Consider the following 15663-nt stretch of genomic DNA (forward strand, 5'->3'; position numbering starts at 1 on the left):
TTTAGTAGAGACGGGGTTTCACCATGTTGACCAGGATGGTCTCGATCTCTTGACCTCGTGATCCACCCGCCTCGGCCTCCCAAAGTGCTGGGATTACAGGCGTGAGCCACCGCGCCCGGCCCCATGTTCCTATTTTTTAAAAGGAGAGGACAATCCATGTAACAATCCATTTCTCCCTTGGCACTCTCAGCTGGGGGGCTATGGTGGGGGGAGACACAGAGGGTTCATTACCTTTTGTCTACCCCATTGCTGTGAAAGGGATCCCTCTTCCTGTTTCTGTGAAAGGGATCACTCTTCCCCCCAGTCAAGCCAAGCTGAAATTCTCAAAATAGCTTTAATTTTTTTTTTTTTTGCGACGGAGTCTGGGTCTGTGGCCAGGCTGGAGTGCAGTGGCACCATCTCGGCTCACTGCTGGAGTGCAGTAGCACCGAGTAGCTGGGATTACAGGCACCCGCCACCACGCCCAGCTAAGTTTTGAATTTTTGTAGAGATGGGGTTTCACCATGTTGGCCAGGATGGTCTTGACATATTGACCTTGTGATCTGACTGCCGCGGCCTCCCAAACTGCTGGGATTAAGAGAAAGCACAAGAGAAAAACTAAGGCTCTAGTGGTTGCTTTGCAGGCTTGCAGAGTGCAGGATCCTTGGGAAGCATCCACTAATTGCTCCTGGTGTGGCAAGCCAGGGCACTTTAAGAAGAATTGCCCAGGCAACAAGAAAAAGCCACCTTGACCCTGTCCAGTCTGTGGTGGAGATCACTGGTAAATTGCCCCTGGAGATGGAGGTCGCTGGGTCGAGAACTGGTCTCACAGATGGTCCAGGAGGACTGACAAGTCCTGGGGCTCAAACTCCTGGCTCCAGTGGCTCAGACAGCCATCACTGCTCAGGAGCCCTGAGTGATTCTGGAAATTGAAGGGAGGGGTTGAGCTTCCTCCAGGATGCTGGAGCCAGTCTCTCTGTTCTCCTCTCCAATCCAGGCCTCCCCTCTTCCCATAGTACAACCATGGTGGGTGTCTCAGGGAAGACTCTAACCTAGTATTTCTCTTAACCCCTTAGCTGTAGTTGGGGGGACTTATTATTTATACATTCCTTCTTAATTACAGCCTAAAAGTCTCACTCCTTTATTAGGTAGAGACATTTTAGCCTGCATAGGGGCAGCATCCTCATGGCCCCAGGACAGACTCCTTGTCTTCCCTTAGTGAAAGCCATTATTAATCCAGAAGTGTGGGCAACTCAAGGAAGAATAGGTCAAGCTAAAACTGCTAGGCCAGTTCAGATCCACCTTAAAAATCCCACTTCTTTTCCTAATCAGAGACAATATCCTCTAAAGTCAGAGGCCAGAAAAGGGCTAGATGCTATTGTAAATAATCTAAAAACACAGGGTCTCCTCAGATGCTGTAACAGTCCTTGCAACCCCAATACTAGGAGTGTGAAAACTCAATGGGGAATGGAGACCAGTTCAGGACCTCCGCCTCGTTAATGATTCATCCAGTGCCCTAATGCCTACACCTTGCTGACTCAAATACCTGAGGGAACTAAATGATTTATAGTCCTAGAGAAAGGATGCCTTTTTCTGCAAGGTTACATCCTAACTCTCAATACTGTTTGCCCGTAAGGGTCCCTCTGGCCAGACCATGCAGTTAACATGGTTGGTGCTGCCTCAGGGATTTCCAAACAGCTCTCACTAGTTTGCACAAGCACTGCCAAAGGACCTCTCTAAGTTCTCCCACCCTCAGGTCAGGGTCTTGCAGTGTGTAAATGACACTTTCCTCTGTGCCCCAATCAAGGAAGCTCAGGAAGGTGCTAAGACTGTCCTCAATTTCAGCTAAGGCTGAAAGGGAGTATAGAGTCTCAAAATCTAAAGCTCAGCTCTGTCAGACTTCAGTACAGTACCTAGTTCTGGTCTTATCGGGAGGGATCAGAGCACCAGGTGAGGAAAGGATTCAGTGCGTTTCCTTTAATAGTTAGGAAAATTGTTGGGCATTACTGGATTTTGTAAACTGTGAGTACCTGGGCGCAGGGAAACGGCTCACCCTTTACACCACCTCATAAAAGAAACTCAAGCAGTTAAAACTCACGCCCGTTTTTTGGGAACCTAAGGCTCAAAAAGCCTCTAACCAGCTAAAACAAGCCTTGCTTAAAACACCAGCCCTCAGTCTTCCCACGGGGAAAGAATTTAGTCTTGATATATCAAAAAGGAAGGAAATGGCCCTGTAAGTTTTAACTAAGGCTTGAGGTCCAGCTCAACAGCCAGTGAGTTGCTTAAGCAAGGAACTTAACTTGGTGGCCAAGGGATGGTCAGCCTGCCTCCAAGCAGTTACAGTGGAGGCTTTGCTGGTGCCAGAGGCCACTGGGTTAACCATGGGAAAGAACTTAACTGTTTAATCCTACGCGGTGTAACAGGACTATTGTCCTCTAAGGAAAGTCTCTTGCTAACGATTGCCTCCTCAAATACCAAGCTTTGCTACTAAAGGGATCTGCCGCCCGTTGAAAACCTGCCCTTGCCTGAGCCCAGTCACTTTCTCCGAAAGAAAACTGGAGAACCTGAACACGACTGTGAACAGGTAAGTGGAGCAAACTGGTAAAAGAAATAATAAGAATCACTGTTTGCGTCCTCTGTAAAGTTTTAATTAATGAAAAAGGATGTTCTTAAAGAGCATTCAGCTTAATTCAAAGTGGATATCCAAACTATGAGTATATTTAAAAGGTCTTTATGTTTTTCTCTTCATAAATCTTCTTTTCCTGGAAAAGGTTTTTTTCTCAGTTGACTGAATTGCTTCTTTTCCTGTGTCTTGCCACTCTTGGTGCCTGCATGAAAGCCTCCAGGTGATTTCCGGTGGCCTGCAACTCCTTGGGAAAACAGAAAAGGTGCCACAAACCCCATTTTAAGAAAAACCTCTGTTTTCCTCATGGGATCCCTAGAATTAAAGGTGAATAAGTCCCTCTCAAACTCTGTCTTTGTCTTCTGACTATGATTGCTTATGAGGCCCTGGAAACTGCATTCCTAGCTATATTCTTAAAGGGCCTCACTCGGAGGCCAATAATCCAACTGGGACATTGGCAGATGCAAAATTTTATAGCTACTGGATCTTCTTCTGTTTGTCTGTGCGGTTATATATGTGTTTTATATATGTAATGTCTGTTTTTTAAAAAACAAGGCGCTCTAATTAATTGGCCTAAGAAAAATAAGCACAAATATTTTTACGGGAAAAGTAACAGCTGTGGTAACTTTCAGTTCACATTACTTTAATCTTTAAAAATAAAAAGAGTCTTAGAAATTTTTGGTAAAACATAAACGTCTTCAAGGTGTAAAAATGTGGTCTAAATCAAGCAGGTCAAATACTAGGTTTGCTAAATGCTTTACGGTTGTAAACTGCTTCCTTAGCCTTTACAAACTGTCAGCTTGCCTGCTTCACAATTGGTAGGGCCTGGGAACATATGAAGGTAACCATGCCCCTAACTATGCCGAAAGGAGTCAAACTTTATCTGCATCTAGCACATAATTAAAACAACCTAATACTTTTATATTCAAGTTAAAAATTACTAAAAGTTACCATTATAACATGTGATTGAAACTAATGACCATGGAATTGCATGCAAAGTGTGTAAAAACAGTAAAAGGTGTCCTTATTTAAAGATTATAAGAAGGCATGGAAATGTATATTTTGCTTAGGAATAAATAATTGTTTTAAATAAAGTAGAAGGTTTAAGCACATTGTAAAAAAATCGTAAAAATTAATCTTGTGAAGAAAACTCTGTGTGAACATATTAACTAAATTCAAAAGGGTATATTTTTTTCTGAAAATTAATCACTGAAATAAAAGCACAGCAAAGTTTTCTTAAAATGCTAATATACTCTTTAGCAAAACTTGTCAAGGGTTATCACAGGCATGTGAAAATCTCACTTCATGGTCAAACTGGTTAAAATTAAATAGGATTGTCTATAAAGTTTCCTTAAAAAATAAGGTTAACATTAATAGCAAACTAACGCAAGGGTAAATTTAACTTCCCTCTTAAATTTTCACGTAATAGAAAAGGCTAATGAGTGGCTTTTGCTTTTTCAAATTTTAATTTCAATTTTCTGGCTCATCCTTTTGGCAAAAACAAAACACTTATGGTAATCTAAAATTCTATTTCATAATATCAAGTGTTTTAAATTTTAAATATACTTAACAGGCTTCCCAAAGTCAAGCTTGCCTCAAGTTTGTCTTTCCTAACCCCTGGCTTTTGGGTGCTGCAGAGGGTCCCTGAAACATCCAGAAGAGAGGTAAACAGAATGATTTAACATGTTGAGGTACATAAAATTGCCAAAATGATGTCTAATACTATATTTTAGCAAATAATATTAATGCTTGAAAACTGTATGGGATGCCCGCAGTTCTAGTGTCTGAATATGTGCTATTATTCACAATTAAGGTTGTTACGTTGGGTTTTTGAAAACCACAAAAATAACCAAGTTTCTTTGTCAATTGTGTTTCTGACTATATCCAAACTGGACATTTTGTCATTTACAGAAAATTGTTTTGTTTTAATTCTCTTCGAAAGATGGTTTATAATCAAGCCGTGGGACTTTAAGTTCTCTCCGATGCAGGTTTGTCACGACCAAAAAATGTACAGAAGTCATAAAAGCCTAAAATATTTATGAATATCAAACAAAACAAACGTTAACGGAATGAACTGAACTAATAGAAAACTAAAACAATATTCTTCATTTATGCGTAGAACACTGCTAATCCTTATTTTGTTTTTCAGAGTCAAAAAAACTTGTCTTAAGCTAGCTACAACCTTTGTCAACTAAGCAAACTGTACTCCTATAGGCAAAGTTTGGAGCATGTTTATTTCTCTCTGCCTAATTCCTCTGGAATTTGGAAACTAATTATAAGTATTCTTAAATTACAACAATATAGTTGTTTGCATCAGTGCAGCAATAATCCATTTTCTTTTCTTTTCTTTTTTTTGAGATGGAGTCTCACTCTGTTGCCCAGACTGGAGTACAGTGGTGCAATGTTGACTCAACGCAACCTCTGTCTCCAGTGTTCAAGTGATTCTCTTGCCTCAGCCTCCCAAGTAGCTAAGACTACAGGCGTGCACTACCATACTCAGCTAATTTTTGTATTTTTAGTAGAGATAGGGTTTCACCATGTTGGCCAGGATGGTCTTGCTCTCTTGACCTCGTGATCCACCTGCCTCGGCCTCCCAAAGTGCTGGGATTACAGGCCTGAGCCACCGTGCCCGGCCAAGAATCCATTTTCTTTTGCAACAAAATGCAATTGGAAAAACTGGTTGTTTTACCAAGGTTTTGACTGGAAGGCTATGTTTCCCCTTAAGGAATCAAGCTTAACTTGCTGAGCCAATAAAAGCCCCTGGGGAAAACTGGCCTTATTCTCTCTACACAGTCTCCATAGAGGGTTCCTGACCTGCGGTGAGTAAAGAACGTCACTTTCTAGCAGGCCTAGGAAGCTCATGCTTCTGGAACCTCAAGAAGGAAAGAAATTTACCCAACTCATAGGAATTTAAAGGTACAAACAAACGGTTGGGCTTAGCTTTAAAAAGTCCTATCTAAAATTCCTCATGGAACAAGTTTCCATCAAAGCCAATCTAAAGGGCCTATGTAAAGATGATTATTCTTGCTGTACTTTATGCAAATAATTAGACCAAGTACAGGACTGAAGTCTGTTTTGCAAACAGCTCAGGCCCATCACAGATTGTTTTTAACAAAAATGAGGACTGGGGAAAGAAAAATTAAGTTTTGAAACTTTGCCATACATCCGTTATTAAGTTCTAGTCTCATTAGTTGTTTTAAAGTTCTTGCCTACATTTTAAACTAACCCTGCTTATTCCTGTCAACCAACCAGCCATCTGTGGCTGCAGCTCAGGGACAACAGAGAGGCATGGGTAATATAAAAATCTGGGAATATGTTCTAGTTCTGGGCAATTATCCTACAAATCCTGCCAGGTAATCTGTAACCCCAAGGTTTCCTTTTTTTGAGGGGGAGAAAGTAAGGAGAAGGAAGCTAAACAAAGCCAAGCCCATACACCCACTTACAACAGCACAACCCATCTACATCGCTCACAGGTATCAAACAAACTTTGTTGTCATGGTTACGGCCTATAGTGCTCCCACTAATAGTAGTCTTAATATTCATATTTGGACCCTATATTCTAAACCATATATTCTCCTTGGAAAGTTTATCTCTTCTCGCCTAAAAACCATCAAGCTTCAGATGGTGCTGCAAATGCAGCCGAAAATGAAACCACCCTCCCACCAGGGACCCTGAAATCAACCCCAGGAGGAGCCCTAGCTGCTGTTCCCACACAGTGCCACTCCCCAGCAGGAAGTAGCCAGAAGAAATCGTCACAGTTTCCTCTCACAGCAGTTAGGGGTTCTATTCCTGAGGGGGAAAATATGTTATAGGGGCAGAAAGAAAGTATTTAGGTAGACAGGGTAAACTGAGTCCCTGGCAGAAAACTTTCCTTTTAACAAAAAGCAGCTCAAAACTAGCTCTTTTTCTAACCTCATGCAGTTCAAAAAATCACTTCTCTTCTAACAACAAGCAGCCTAAAAGTTCAGGCTGTAAAACACAGAGAAGACAGCTTGAGCACAGAAGGAGAGGGCAAAGTCTCCTGGGTAATCACCAAGCTTCACACTTATACAATGGCCCCAGCAAAAGAGTGGGTCTTAATAAGCACATTCCTTTTCCTCTAGGTACACTAAGATAGAGAAGCTAAAAGCAGACTTGGGGGGATGTCTGCAGCTGCCAGAAGATGTATGGGAACAGACACAGAAATTCTCCCTCCCAGATAAGCAAGACAAAGAAACACAGAGTAGGAGTCAGCCTCTGTGGTCAGGGAATGGGATAAGACCTAATAAAAAAAACCCTCCGCTCTATACAGATAGCACACCTGGTCCCAACTAAACCATCAGGCTCTAGGAGGATAAGAATCGCCTCCTCATGAGCTCCCTCCTCAGTAGCCCATTTATGAAAACCCTAACATTTTCAGTATCACTTGGCAACGGGCTGGGATCCCTCTCTGTGATGGAGAGCTGTTCTTTTGTCTATTAAATTCCTGCTCCAAACTCGTGTGTGTGTGTGTGTGTGTGTGTGTGACCGCAATCTCCTTGTCCGTGACACCAAAAACCTTGGTATTTACCCCAGACAACAAGGCTGCTTCACCAGCCTTCTCACATTAAATTCCACACATTGCATGTCAGTGCTGTCACAGCTGTGTCTATCACCACAGCAACAAGCAGAGGGACTCAAGGCAAGAATGTGGAATTAGCACGGATTGGCCTAAGCTTGAGATGGGGATCTGTTGAGTGTGAGCCAGGGCTCAGTTCCACTCACTATGCCACTTGGTAAGAGTTACTTGGCCTTTTTGGGTCTCAGTTTCATATCTGTAAAATGGGCTAAAATAACAACAGGAATAGCTCCTTTCACTAAATCACAAGTTGCTGCATATATCCAAGGAGGTAACATTTGTGAAAGTGCTTTGTAAATCTTATGGCACCATATACATACCAGCCCTGATTGGAAAACAAATACATTTCTAAAATTTAATATGCAGATTCATGATTTTGTAATTCAGAGCAGGTTTAAACAATTGGGGAAATCCATGAGTATATTAAATTTATCATTAATAAAGTGAAGAACTAATGCCCGTCCCCCTCCAATTTGTCCCAACTTATCTCAACTTCTCCCATGTGTTTTCTTTCCCTCCCTCCGTCTCTTCCTTCTTTCCTTCCTTCTTCCCTTCTTTCCTTCTTTCTTTCTTTGAGATGGAATCTCGCTCTGTCACCCAGGCTGGAGTGCCATGGCAATATCTCAGCTCACTACAACCTTCACCTCCTGGGTTCAAGTGATTCTCCTGTCTCAGCCTCCCAAGTAGCTGCGATTACAGGTATGCGCCACCATGCTCGGCTAATTTCTTTATTTTTAATTCAGACGGGGTCTTGCTATGTTGGCCAAGCTTGCCTGAAACTCTTGGCCTCAAGTGATCCGCCTGCCTTAGCCTCCCGAGTGCTGAGATTATAGCCATCAGCCACCATGACTGGCCTCCCTTGTGTTTTATTAAAGGAAGGCCCACATGATGGCCAGGGGACATGGTGCCCTCTTGTGTGACCCTGTGTTGTGCAGTGCATGCAGGGGGATTCACTTCCTGCAGGACACTTACCAAGCCCTTTCATGGCCTTCCTCAGGGTCTGGGCATCTTCCATGGCATTGAATCCTGAAGCAGCTTTGACAGTACCTCCTTTAGTTGCCTGAGCACACAGAGAGCAATGTTACTGAGAGGCAGCCTCTTACCAACACAGAGGCATATCATTCCGCAAACATTTGCTGAGTACTGACCATAGCCTAGACAGTATTCCAGGTGCTGGGGATATAGCAGTGACCACAAAAAATGAAGCTCTTGCTCCCTGGAAGCTGATGCTCTAGCTTATGGGAGGCAGACAGTAAACAAGCCTAAAATTCACATTCCATAAAGTGCCTGGGGGTGAGTAGCGCTGTGAAGCAGACAGAGAGGTCCTGGAGGGCCCGTTCTGAGGTGTGACACTGAGGCTAAGAGCTGAATGAGAGGAAGCAGCTGACCATGCAAAGATGGAGGCAAGGGTTAGGGCAGAGGAAATGGCTTCTGCAAAGGCCCTGAGGCTGGAACTAGCTTGTAGGGAGAGCAGGATGGAGGCCAGTGTGGCTCAAGTTGGTGGGCAAGGAGGGGAGGGGGAGATGAATGTGACATCTCTATGGAATCCTATTCCCCACAAAAGGGAAAAATATCAAACCTGAATCTAATCAAGCTTCTAGAGCCAAAAACAAATTTACAGTAAACAGAGGAGAAAGGAGAATGTGAAACAATACCAAAGGATTGCAGTCAGCAAAATCCAGACTGAGATGCAGCACTTAGCCAACGATCTAGTTTCTTCCACAAATAAATTGCAAAGGGAATTTAAAGAGAGAGATAGAAGGGAACTACTGTTTAAAAGACATTGGAAAGGAACATCAATGATCATAATGTGAACCTGTAGTGTCATAATTTGGATCATAAATCAAACAGTTAAAAAAAAAGACATTTATGAGACGATGGAAATTTGAACACTGACTTGATATCTGATGACACTAAGGACTTGGTTTTAACATTTTTAGGTATAAATTGGCATTATGGTGGTATTTCATTTTGAGAAGAATTTAATCTATTGAAATAGTTTACAGATGAAATGATAAGATATCTTGGGTTTGCTTCAAAATCACACAAGTGGAAAAAAAGAGGAGGTAAGTAGAAATGAAGAAACAGGCCGACGCAGTGGCTCACCCCGGTAATCCCAGCCCTTTGAGAGGCTGAGGCAGGCAGATCTCTTGAACCAGGAGTTTGAGAACAGCCTGGGCAAACATGGTGAAACCTCATCTCTACAAAAACATACAAAAAAATTAGCCATACATGGTGGCATAGGCCTGTAATCTCAGCTGCCCAGGAAGCTGAGGTGGGAGGATCTCTTGAGCCCAGGAGGTGGAGGTTGCAGTGAGCTGAGATTGCACCACTGTGCTCCAATCTGGGTGACAGAGTGAGATCCTGTCTCGAAAAAAAACAAAAACTAAAAACAAGAGTGGCCATGAGTTAATAATTATTGATAGGTACTCAAAGGGGTTCCTTATAGTATTCTGTTTACTTTTGTGCATGTTTAAAGTTTTCCATAATATAAAAATTTAAATGAATGAATTAAAAAAATATATAAGGAAAAAAAATAAATAAATATAAGGAAATCAGAGAGGTGGCTGGGGCCAGCGCAAGGCAGTCCTTCCAAGCCAGATGAGAAGTTTGCATTTCATTCTAAGTACAGTAGGAAACCACTGACACGTTTTAAGCAAGTGGATGGGGACATGTGATCCGACTTATCTGTTTAAAAGATCCCCAGGCTGCTGTAGGGAGATGCAGAGAACATTTGAGAGCCTGGGCCAAGATCTGGGGGTGGGATATGAGCCAGACGAGGGTGAAATAGTTAAGACAGAAATAAACAGAAGAACAGACAGCTCAGCACATGTTTTGGAGCAAAGGCGACAGAACTTGCTGATGGACTGACGTGGGAGGTGAGGAAAGAAAAGAATCAAGTAAAACTCTAAATATTTTCCTGAGCAGCTGGGTATCATTTATCCAGAGGGAGAAAACTGGAGGAAGACTACCAGATTTAGGGTGGCAGTGTGGGGTGGGCTTTAGAAGTTCTATGTTAGAAATATTAAGTTTGGGATGTCCATTGAATATCTAAGTGGAATTGTCAAAAGGACAATTGGTTACACAATATAAGTCTAGAGGTCATGCCCAGCATAATAAAGTTAGGATGCATCAGCATTTAGGTGGTACTTGATGAGATGACCTGGAAAGAAAGTGAAAATAGGGAACAGGGACTTGGGATAAGCCTGGGTCTCTCCAACAGTACAGGTCCAAGAGAGGACAGCCCAGAAAGGATGGCTTAGAAGGGACAGTCCTTCAGCTCATAGGAAATCCAGGACCGTGCACTGTCCAGAGGCTGAGGAAGGAGGGATTAGCTGGTGCCTGGTCTACTGAGAAGCTTAGTGGGAAGGAGCATTGGCATTGGAGTGGGGTAGACCCGGGGTTGATTCTTATCTTTACCATTTTCTAGCTGTGTGGCCTGGGGATGTTTCATTTTTCTCACTTGTATATTGGAAATAATGATAACTTACAGAAACAGGATAATACAGGAAAGCACTTAGTACAAAACCCAGAAAAAGTAAACACTAAAACAAAAACTCAGACTTGATGCTATCATCATCATCATCAAAGAGGACTTCAGCTGTACCTCTATAATAAATAAAATAATGAGATTATTTTGCCTATTTCTTGTATTATTCCTCCACATAAGTCTATGGGGTAATGCCAAAGCAGAATTTAGGATGGAGCATTTGTACAAGGTGGCAAAAACGGTGTAGAATAGAGCTAAAGTTTTCTGATAATCTAACTGGATCCAAAGAATGTAATATGGACCATCTAAAGGAATAGAGGATTTTTAAACCGTTAGTGCAGTTCTCTAGCAAGGCAGATTTGAGCTTCCTGCACTAGACCACCCTGGCCTAGACCTTTCAGGTCCATAGTGGCCCACATCAAGCCCACTCAAGTCCTCAGATACCCAGGGTATGGACCTTCTCTGCCAGAAGACCAGGCTTTCATGTCTTGGATACGGTAAGCATTGGCACTTGGTCATCATCCTCTATACATCTGGCAGAGGAAGGTAGAAATTTATGACATCAACTTTTTTGGGCACCGTTATTGGTTGAATTGTATCTCTACCCCAAAAAAGACATGTTGAAGTCCTAACCTCCAGCATCTCAGAATGTGACCTTATTTGGAAACAGGGCCACTGCTGATGTCATCAGTTAAGATGAGGTGATACTAGAGCAGGGTAGGCCCCTCTTCCAATATGACTGGTGTCCTTATAAGATGATGTGGATATGTGAGGCACCATAAGACAAAGGCAGAGATGGAAGTTATGCAGCAGCAAGCCGAGGAATAGCTAGGATTGCCAGCAAACCCCCAGAAGCTAGGAAGAGGCCCAGAAGGCTTCTGCACAGGTGTCAAAAGGGAGCACAGCCCGGCTGACATCTTGCTTTGGATTTCTGGCCTCCAGAACCGTGAGGCAATAAATTTCTATTATTCTAAGCCACCCAGTTTGTGGTATTAGGTTGGTGCAATTACTTTTGCACCAACCTAATATTTTGTTTTGGCAGCCTTAAGAAACTAACAGAGGCATTTTACTTCTTTTCTTCTATCATATATCAGTAGTAGTAGGCAAATTGGTGATTTGCTGTCAGAATTCCAACATGGCCTTTGGCCTCAGCATGAGACAGCTTCCTGAGATGAATGTTTCACAAGGTTCTTTTGGAACTCCCATATTGAAAAATTTTTGGATGGCACTCAAACACTACATTCAACTCTTAAGCAAACTCCATTGCTGAGGGACACTACTATGGGATTAAAATTAATATATAACAAGGTGAATCAATAGAGGGATTGGCAAGGCTGGTTCCATTTATCAGTTAGCATTCTTAGTGACTCTTTCTCCAGGAAAAAGATCAAGAAATGTGTTCCCAGTTAGCATGATAAATATCCAAATTGATTAAATTTCAGGGTATAATATACCATTATCCCTTCTGGGAAGACAGGGAATTCTGTTCCAAGAGGACCCATTGTGGTAACAGGCAAAGGAAACAGAAAGGATATAGGAAGGAATGACAACAATGAATAGAGAGATGCCATATCACAATTGATTAAATATTGTTATTACATTATTAATGAAGAAGATAGGTGCCAAAAAGACCGGAATACAATACAATGGAATACTAATGAGCAATACACAGGAATGGAGGAACAAACTACTGATGCAGCAACATGGATGAATTGCAAAAAAATGTGATGCCCAGAGAAAGAGTCAAGGCACAAAAGCATACCTACTCTACGCACTCTGTGATTCCGTTTACAGGATGTTCTAGAACAGACAAAACTAACCTATAACACTCAGAACAGCAGTTGCATTTCTTGTGTGGAGTGGAGGGCTGGGGGGTTGATCTGGAAGGGGCATGGAGGAGCTTCTGGGAGTGATAAAATGTCCTGTCTCTATAGGGGAGTAAGCTATGTGGGGATATACATTTGTCAAAACGTATCTACCAGGAACCCTAAAGGATGTGCATTTCACTATGTGCAAATTATACCTCCACAAGACATGTTTTAAAATCTTGAAAACAATGATTTAAAAACATATTGTAGAGAATTTGGAATTTTTTTTTAAATTAAGAAGAAAATTAAAACACTTATAACCACTATTTAGAGTAAATAATTTTAATGATATGAAATGTAATGTAAACATTATATTATCTCATTTGCATAGAGAAGAGATAAAGCATAAGATCAGAGTGAATACATAACTTGTTTCCTATATTCCTATACTAAGGGGAGGAAAAGGAAGACTACAGTTATTATTTATGCTCTTATTACTGTTCTTTAAAAATCATTATACCTATGAGTAAGGTCTAAAATAAAATAATGGCAAATAGTTGGTATTTCCTATCTTGTGACTGTGTAGTGTGGTTTTCTCTTTAAAATGTCCTTTATCTGTCTAATAAATAATAGTCATGATAGAAAAACAGGTTTAAGGAAGAAAGATGAGAGCAACAGAGGTAATTTTCTAGAGTGGAAAGCACACAAAGGGCCACATGATCACAGTCTTCATTTGTAGGAAAGCTGTGAGCCTGCTGAAGACAGGAAGAGCATCTCATTAATTCTGAGTCCTAGTGCCACATGTGGCACAAAGTAGGGACACCATAAGCATTTCTGAATAAATATTCTCCACATCGGCTAGGCACAGTGGCTCATGCCTATAATCCCAGCACTTTGGGAGGCCACGGTAGGAGGATCGCTTGAGGCCAGGAGTTCGAGACCAGCTTGGGCAACATAGCGAGACCCTCATCTCTATAAAAAATAAAAATAAATAAATAAATAAGTATTTAAAAAAAATTATCCATGGCCAGGGAGAATCAGTCAGCAAGAAACTGATTTTAAACTAAAGCATGAGAGATTTGGGGCACACATGAACATGCCTTTGACTGTCAGAGATCATGAAGAAATTCTGGAATACCTAATGCAAAAAAAATTTAAGTGTATATTACTATTTATCCAGGATACTTTACACATCCTTCTTCCTAAAGGAAGGCATCTCAAGCTGGCAGCCTCTCCATTTCCTATCTAGGTATAAGATTTCTACTTCTATTATTGCTTCTTCCAGAAGACCACAGATCAGAATTACTTAGAATTACTTGTCTATTCAGAAACCGTATTTGGGTGAGAGACAGAAGGAGAGCAGATGGCCAGCCTTAGACAGAGCCATGTTTCAGCAAAGAGGCTCAGCTTCCACCTCAGAGCTGAACTTTACAGAACTCTCAAAGGGATTCAATTCCATGCTTGTTCCAAACATCAGATAACCAAGGCCCAAGGAGTCTGATTACTGTCTAAAGCAGGGGGCGGTTGACATGCCCATATTGCTAAGAAGCACCCTTCTTGATGAGCCTGAAATGATGCAGCTACTTCAGAATGTTGATAGCAGTCCTGTTCTGGTGGTAGAACCTGCAGAATTTTTAGTTTTTCCTTTTTAATTGTTCTAAAATAAACATATAGTGCTTCTGCAGACAGAAAACTACAACTCGTTTCTATATTCTCAGGATGTTAAAAGGATTCAAAGAATTCTCTCTTTGAATCAGTTTTCAAGGTCAAGTTGCTTACCACCCCTTAAAGAAATTTAAATGATGTTTAGAAATAGACCTGCCTTTTCATGTCCTCTTCCTTCCCCTCTGTTGAATAAACAAGGCTTTGTTTAAGCTAACAGTTGTTGAGTCCACATTCTGTACCTGCTGGCAGCTGGTACCAGATAGGTTGAGGCATTTCACAACTTACCATGGCCATGACTCTAGGTCAAGATCAGAGTTCAGTCACCCAAGCAGAAGTTCTTCTGTGATAAAAGCAGAGGTAAAATGATTGTGATGAAGGAAATGGCATTAAAATCATTAATCAGGATAACTTGCAGTATGCATGAAGCTAAGCCATGAGGAAATGACACCCAACTTTATCAAAAGGCCAGGTACTGATTAGCCAAAGATATAAGGGGTGGGTTAGTAATTAGAGAAACTGTTTTAAAAAAGTCAACTTTATCATACTAGCAAAATATTTTCCTACCTGCTCTTCTGTTTGGAGATACACATGACAGAAATGAATCCTATTGTTTTGTTAGGGTAAAGTACCATTACTTGTACTCAAGCTGGACACAGACTCTGAACTGAATGTAACAGCAGATCAGAAGAAGCTCCCCCTTTGAGAAAAGAGATAATCCAGCCTACAGCATACCAGCCTCCTCTCTGTGCATGCATATGTGTGAGTATGTTTGTGTGCGTGTACGTGTATGTGTAATGACAGGCCAGCAGCCCAACCAGCATTAGAATCTTTTCATTTCCCAATGGCAATTTTCAGTGCCACCATTCTAGGATTAAAGATGTTTCTTCCCTTTAAGTTGCAGCCTTATACATTCAACTTTGTCCTGAGTTTTCAGCTCCCTCTCTTTCATCATGAAGACTTGAATCATCACACATTTTTTTAACCCCTTCAAACCAATTTTAATACAAAGGATGCCAACATCTATAAACGAAACATTTGGTTCTTCTGACCCTTCTGGGTGTCATGGGAGAGAATGCTGTTGAATGAAAATGACAACAGCTTGGCTTCAGATGGAATTGGACTATTTAAAATTGAGTTTCCCGGAAAAGCAGGCACTGATTTCTAGAAGGAAATTAACTCCTTATCAAAGCTATTTATTGAGCCAATATGGGTGGTTAACATCTTCACTAGTATAAAGTAACCCACTGCAGGACTCTCAGACTCAGGTGAGCTGAACCGAGTGTACTCGGTCAGACTGCAAGGGCACTGATGAAGCTACTCTGAAAGCTGGCTGTCCCCATCCTCCAGATGAGGACCACTCCGATTTTATCCCAGGGGCCTGGTCCATTCCTCCCATACTCCAACGGTCACACATTATACAAGGTACCCTGCTGCTTCCCCACTTCAACTACTCTGAAAACCAATTAGCAAAACCTGTTAAAAAAAAAATTAGAATTCTCCT

General features: G+C 41.6%; 1 protein-coding gene across 2 annotated transcripts in view; it reads right to left on the minus strand.

The window, feature by feature from the left end:
• ANXA4 (annexin A4) overlaps positions 1 to 15663 on the minus strand; it is an 80024-nt gene that overhangs the window by 25013 nt on the left and 39348 nt on the right. For both annotated transcript variants that reach the window (XM_017522059.2, XM_037736155.1), the window contains 2 exons: positions 14448 to 14502; positions 8172 to 8259 (listed from right to left, as the gene is read on the minus strand). In XM_017522059.2, coding sequence (XP_017377548.1) covers positions 8172 to 8259; positions 14448 to 14456 — 97 coding nt within the window. In that variant the 5' untranslated portion in view covers positions 14457 to 14502. The remainder of the gene's footprint in view (positions 1 to 8171; positions 8260 to 14447; positions 14503 to 15663) is intronic.

The sequence above is a fragment of the Cebus imitator genome, unplaced genomic scaffold, assembly GCF_001604975.1.
Source record: "Cebus imitator isolate Cc_AM_T3 unplaced genomic scaffold, Cebus_imitator-1.0 Scaffold23, whole genome shotgun sequence".
In the NCBI taxonomy this organism is placed as follows: Eukaryota; Metazoa; Chordata; class Mammalia; order Primates; family Cebidae; genus Cebus; species Cebus imitator.